The 6,922-nt window shown below is 39.3% G+C and overlaps 1 protein-coding gene across 2 annotated transcripts in view; it reads right to left on the reverse strand.

Moving 5' to 3' along the window:
- Positions 1-5,057, reverse strand: part of LOC131428300 (probable nuclear hormone receptor HR3) — a 554,301-nt gene extending 549,244 nt beyond the window's left edge. The window contains exons 1-2 of one of the 2 annotated variants that reach the window (XM_058592142.1): positions 5,004-5,057; positions 4,082-4,589 (exon numbers count right to left, since the gene is read on the reverse strand). In XM_058592142.1, the coding sequence (XP_058448125.1) occupies positions 4,082-4,100 (19 nt within the window). In that variant the 5' untranslated portion in view covers positions 4,101-4,589; positions 5,004-5,057. Of the gene's footprint in view, positions 1-4,081; positions 4,590-4,724 lie in introns of both variants that reach the window. The other variant, XM_058592141.1, reaches the window with a different exon arrangement.
- Positions 5,058-6,922: the final 1,865 nt, after the last annotated feature.

Below are 6,922 nucleotides of genomic sequence, written 5' to 3' on the forward strand. Positions count from 1 at the left end.
AAATTGAGCATAAACATACGCACGCGTTTACATCTACACATATAGGGGAGACCAGGGCTAGTCCGGACACGGGGTTAAACCGTACAGCTTCAATATCTTTTAAACCAGCAATTATTTCGATGCAAGGATTGACTATGTGAACACGTTTTCATGTGACAGACAGGCGTCAGTCAGTTGGATGCTAAGTCAATTCAGTTTGGTGTCAATCGTGTTTGTGCCAAAATGTGTACGTTTTAACTTTTTACCTTTTTTATAAATATAAAAATAGGTATAGAATTCAAACTTTAAAAAAATTTTCGAGGCCAAAGGCCAAGTGTCATATACCAATCGATTCAGCTCGACGAACTGAGCAAATGTCCGTGTGTGTATGTGTGTTCTCAACAAAGAGGTCGAAATCTCAGAGATGGCTGAACCGATTTTGTAGTCGCAAATGAAAGGTCTTTCCGTCACCCAGAGCGCTATTGAAAGGTTTTGAGATCGGATGCTTACTTTTTGAGTTATACGAAGTTTTATGTCAAAATTCTTAGTTTTTTGACAGTATCTGTCACACTTGACCTTGAAAACAGAATATGTATCCAGAATTAGATTGCGCACGGTAATAGCTATCCAACAAACCATAGATTGTTGAAATCCGTTGATTTTTAACGGAGATATCGACATTTTTGTGTAAGCGACTTTACAATTATTGTTGACTTCAGGCAGTGCAAAATTCGACCTTCGATACGAGAACTTGAAGGTTTGAGCAAATGCATATTGATATTAAGCGTGTGCATTTCCTTCAATTCAATAAGACAAATAATGTTTTTTATATCCAGTTTTATAAAGAGTTGGATGCAATTCAATTCGCTAAAGACAATAATAATGTGCACTATGTGGAGCATGAAAACATCAAGTACAACCAGTATATATGGAAGATAGTGCTATAGAAGTGCGTGTGCATGATCTTCCCTCGAACGTCATCGATCCTTATATTCGCAAAACTATGTCTCAATACGGAGAGATTCTGTCTATCGAAAAAGAAAAGTAGAAGAACTTCTTCCCTGGTATTCCAAATGGCTTACGTTTGTTACACATGCGCTTGAAGAGGGCTATACCTTCTCATGAGATTTTCGGTCAGGATACCAGAATTCCGTGCAAATCACTTGTTACTATCATTATTGCCAAAAAGCTGTTCACTATGGTAAGCCATGTGAAAAACTGGACAAGCAGACGTCTGCACCAAAGAACAACAGCGCTCTCTCCACAACAACTCCAAAAAACCCCAGTATAAGATATCGGATACAGCCATCAACAGCTATGAAGCTTGCTTTTCAACGAAACCAGTTGTTCCATATGCAAAACAAGGTACGCCAGCTACAGCTAACAACACACCCACCCTCCAGACAAATATAAGCAATAACGATCGTTCCGCCAACAACAGTGACCAGTACCGAACCAATGGACGGGAGCGTGAATAGCGAACCACTGCTCCCCCCTCATTCGCTGGATAGCAATGAAAACGCCTCTCCGCCAAGAAATAAGATGACGACAATATCCAGCTATGCGTTTACATTGATCTAGTTCGAAGAGCAAATTGCTGTGATTTCTGGTTCCGCAGATACAATGGTATAAGCGAAGTAACCAACAACACATGAAGCTAACTTTATGAGATGGCATTTTAAATACAGTTCATTACACGTTTGCAGTCAACAAAGCGGGGCTGGCGAAAGAAAAATTTAATGCCCGGTCGCCAATCGGCACATGGTGAGAATTAAATGAATGCTGACGCTGGCATTTCAATGGAAGAAAAACCTGTTTCAATCCACCTAGTGGTGTGATGATGCCTGATGATATCGCTCACATACGAGGTCTGTTCAAAAAGTACCCGGAATTCTCATTTTTCTAAAAAAATATTTATTTATTCGTCTACATCTATATGGTCCCCTTCAAAGTAATCCCCCTAGAAATAATACACTTATGCCAGCGTTTTTTCCAGTCTTCGAAACACCCCTGATAGTCACTTTTTGTAATGCTCTGTAGCACTCTCAGCGATTCTGCCTTTATCTCTTCAATCGATGAAAAACGCTGTCCTTTCATGGGTCTCTTCAACTTTGGGAACAGGAAAAAATCACACGGAGCGATATCTGGTGAATAAGGAGGTTGGGGCATGATTAAAGTCTTGTTTTTAGCCAAAAAATTTGATCAAAATTCAGCAGTTTTGGAACGAATTTTTCTGCCACTCGTTTCATGCCCAAAACATTTGAAAAAATATGATGGCATGAGCCAACTGATATGCCAACTTCATCAGCAACTTCTCTAATAGTGATTCGGCGATCATCCATAATCATTTTTTCCACTTTTCCCACATTTTCATCGATTATTGACGTGCTGGGTCGACCGGAGCGTTCGTCGTCTTCAACGTCTTCGCGGCCATCTTGGAAACGCTTATACCATTCGTAAACACTTGTTTTTTTCATAGCAGACTCACCGTAGGCTCTCTGTAACATTTCGCACACTTGGTTACACTTTATTTCATTTTTCACGCAAAATTTAATACAAATTCTTTGACTCTTCAATTCTTCCATTGTTTAAACTAACAAAAATCGCCGAGCTCAAAAAAACACGTCTACATCAGCCGCTACAAGACAGAATGTAAACAATGAATACTGCTGAAAATTTCACCATACATTAGGGACACATGTACCAACATAATAAAAAAAAAATTTGACCACCGGACTCTCGAGACGCGCGCAATTAAAAAATTCCGGGAACTTTTTGAACAGACCTCGTATTCTCATATATAAATGTGTTTCAAACCCAAGAACAAGGAAAGCCAAAATAAAATTTGTCTACCGACAATGACTACCGATTGGAATAGTTTTGAAGCAAATTTATTTTACTTTTTATTTCCGGCGCAGCCGGAATCAGTAAACGAAAACCAGCATAGCCGGAATCCTACCGATTGGAATAGTTTCGAGGAAAGTTAAGAAATTTTTTTACGTGTTTTGTTTCGCCGCTTCAAGTGACAGTATCAAATTTTAACATACTTCATCATATAATTCCGGAACCTGAGGACGGATCCGGATGAAATTTGGAAGTTTTGTATAGGACTATGAAACCTTTCATTTGAATCGAAGCTTGTTGAAATCGGTCACGCCATCTCTGAGAAAAGTGAGGAAGTAATTTGAAATAAGATATTTTTCACTAATCACCCTGTAACTAGGGAACCGGAAATCGGATCAAAATAAAATTCAGGAACTTTGTATAGAACAATTGTACCTTTCATTTGTTTGTGAGAATCGATTCAGCCGTCACTGAGAAAAGTAAGTGCACTTATTTTCATATTTTTTTTGCTCATATCACCCTGTAACTCCGGAACCGGAAATCGGATTCGAATAAAATTCAGAAACTTTGTGTGGGGTTACAAGACCTTTCATTTAAATCTAATTTCATGAATATTGGTTCAGCCATCTCTGAGAAAAGTGAGTGCAAAAATATTTAACCTACATACACACACATACACAAACGCACAAACACACACACACACACACACACACACACACACACACACACACACACAGACGATTTGCGTATTCGACGAACTGAGTCGAATGGTATATGAGACTTGGTCCTCCGGGCCTTGGTATAAAAGTCGGGTTTCACAGTGATTGCATAACTTTTCTATATGAGAAAGACAAAAAGCATAAATATTTCTTTGGGATCGATTTCTGGTTTTTAAAAGAACAGAATTGTTGATATTTTTCAATAGAACAGCGGACTTAATATGTATCTGACTTCATATACAAACAGTCATTCTTTAAAAAAATCCGAAAATTCTTACTAAAATATTGATAAATCAGTAGTTTTTTTTAGTTCATCTGTTAAAATCTCGTAAAATCAATTATTAAGTTATTACCGAACGAAATTGAGCATTTATACTAATATTGAAAAGATAATTTCTCAGAAACACCAAATCTGCATAAAAAGTGACTGGATTGATAAACGCTAATTCGGTCACTGCATTTCTTGATCAGACTATCCTCACCTTGTTGGGATATGTTTAGAAAACAGAGCAATGAAGCACACCAAATTGCACACTCACCTCGTATTGTGCTGGGCATTTTGTATACCTAATGGAAGCCTCGAACAGAAATGAACACTTCGTTTATCGGTTTGTGCTGAATGGATTTTGTTTTTTCAGTAATATCTCTCTCACACACACAATCGCTAGCAGCGGTTCGGCAAAAATGTATAACTTTAACACTTCAATTCACCGTATATCCATTGAAATTGATCGATTTCAATAAGCATTCCACTTGATATGACATCCAGATATCACCGAGGAAAACAGGATATGGTTCTAGAAAATTTTTCAGCAAGGATCCCACTCTCGCACATTTTTCCACGATTGTAGAATTCAGTAATCATTATCTTTCAGAACTTTCTTCAGTAATTTGCTATGTTGCTTCTCACACAATGGAAAGAATCGAGATTTCACTATTTTCACAAACTTCGTTTCGTTTAAATCACCACATTGCTTTGTAATTATCGCTAACCGCTATCGTGCATACACTATTTAGCACTACATCTACACCGAAGAATGTTGATACCTAAAAGAAAACACCAAATAAACCACGGAACCAACCACAGCCATTTGTTTTGCTATTTCACTCGTTCGTCAACGTGTTAATCATTTCCACCAGAACACAAAAGCAGCATAAAAACGATCGAAACAAAGAACAAACAGCTAACAATCCCGAAAATTATGGTGCAGTGCAGCAAACGAGCAGGCGAAACCGCAACTCGATTCCCCCTTCCGGCCACCGGAGGTTCACAGGCAGCGATCCAACACACCGATCCAACACACCGGAACGGGAAGGACGGAACAAGATCACGCGCGTTAGGCCACGCCACGCCACGCCACGCCACACCACGGCACGTCACGTCACGGTCACAACGGTGCTAGCCGACCAGCCGGGGCGAAAGTCAACAAAACAGCGGTATCGGCAGGAGTCGGCCCTAACTGTATGGTAATCCCGCACAGGGTCCCGAGGAATGTGACCTCGACAATGAGCGCTCGAATGATTACTAAAGGTGCCACCGTCAACCGTGGAGAAGAGGCTCACCAGCAACAAGAAATCGTCCCCAACAGAGCGCGCGCGGGCCGGTTTTTTTTGGTCCCTCCGAGCAGCTCGAAAGTATCGGCCGCCACCGCAGCAGAAGGTCTCTCAGAACAATCATCGCCGTCATCATCGTCATCATCATCATCATCATCATCATCATCAGCCTCACCGTCAGTGTCATGGCTGAAGCTGTAACAACTGGTAACTGAAAAAAAAAAACAAAACTAGTGGATACGGGCACCAGCGGGGGTGGCAAGGTTGCGTAAAAGAATCATTAAATCATCAAACAGGACACTCGTAGAGAACTGTTGAGTTCCGTTCGTTCGATTGTTCGCCTGTGTGTTTGCTGCCGCAGTGACTTCAGTGAAAAGCGGCAAAACCGCTCGACAAACGAAGCAATGATCAAGAACCTTCGTACGTTCTCTGTTCCAGAACGTAATGCTGCCTGAGTGAAGAACTCACCAGGTATGGCAGAGAAGGGTCACTCACAGTCACGGGTGAGAGTCACCTTTCGATTGAGGTGAAACACAATGCGTGCCAAACTACCGAGTGGATTAGTGAAATCTTTTGTTTTGAAACCGAACGCTGTCATGACAAACAGGTTTCAAGGGGACATTTAAATGGCATTAGTTACAACGCACAAGAAGGTGGTGGGAGTCCCACAAATGATCTAAATTACATGTTGAGGTTTACAAATCCAACGTTTCATAGTTCGTGTTACAATGTAATTTTCATAATTATGGGTGTGCCAAACAGAAATCTTTGTCTGGACTCCGGAAATTTGGTTAATTGGGATCAGCACAAAACTTTCGTTTCATGTTTCTCTAACGAAATAATTCTCTCATCATTTGCACGCACTGGAAAGTTTTGAATCAAAATCATTAGACATCGAAGAATCTATCTGATCATTATCTGATGAAAAAGATGAGAATTGAATTGCCCGTACTTTCATATCAGTCCCATATCAAAAATCGGCATGTCGATAAAAAGACGATCAATTTCCGATTTCTTTATTGTGCTACCGACGATTTTATTTCCGATTTTTTTAATTGTGCTACCTAATGCTAAATCATGGTTTTATTACATGAAATATAGATAATACACCTTTGCTATTAGGGGCTGTCCATAAAAGACGTCACGCTTTTTTTTGACGATTTTTGATTCCCTATCCCCCTTTGTCACAAATTGTCACAGAAGCAAAGACCCCCCACCCCCCCTATGTCACATGTCACGAATTCAAAATAAATAAAATTGATCTCAATACATTCTCAATATGTATGACAAACCATACAATTATGAGGGGAAAATCGATTTATTACATGCTGTCATTAGATTAAAAAATATCCCTAAAACTACAAAATCATCGGAATTATTTTATTAATATCAATTATATAAATTAACAAAAGCATTTGGTTGGAATTTATGAAACATTTAAATCATGTGTTTTATTCCTCCTAGGGGTACACAGATATATTATTGTTTAGGTAAAGAATATTTTTTCCTTAGTGTAGCATACAGGGCTGAGAAAATAAAGACCAAAACCTCATCAAAACGAGATCACTGCCGGAGAATCTTTTCAAGATCAGTTGATCAGTGAATTTTAAATCACATCGATCAATATCGGTACTGATCTTCCGTCACACAAAATCGGTAGTGATTTTGAGCTAAAATGATTCTTGATGTATGTAAGTTCAATCATTGGATGATTCGATAAGCTTTGATGTTGGTGGAGGAAAATCACATACGATCAAGATAAGACATGACATGATCTACGTCCGTAATCGTTGATCTCGAGCCCTTTTTCAAATGGAGTACAATTG

Source organism: Malaya genurostris, chromosome 2 (genome assembly GCF_030247185.1).
Source record: "Malaya genurostris strain Urasoe2022 chromosome 2, Malgen_1.1, whole genome shotgun sequence".
Taxonomy (NCBI): domain Eukaryota; kingdom Metazoa; phylum Arthropoda; class Insecta; order Diptera; family Culicidae; genus Malaya; species Malaya genurostris.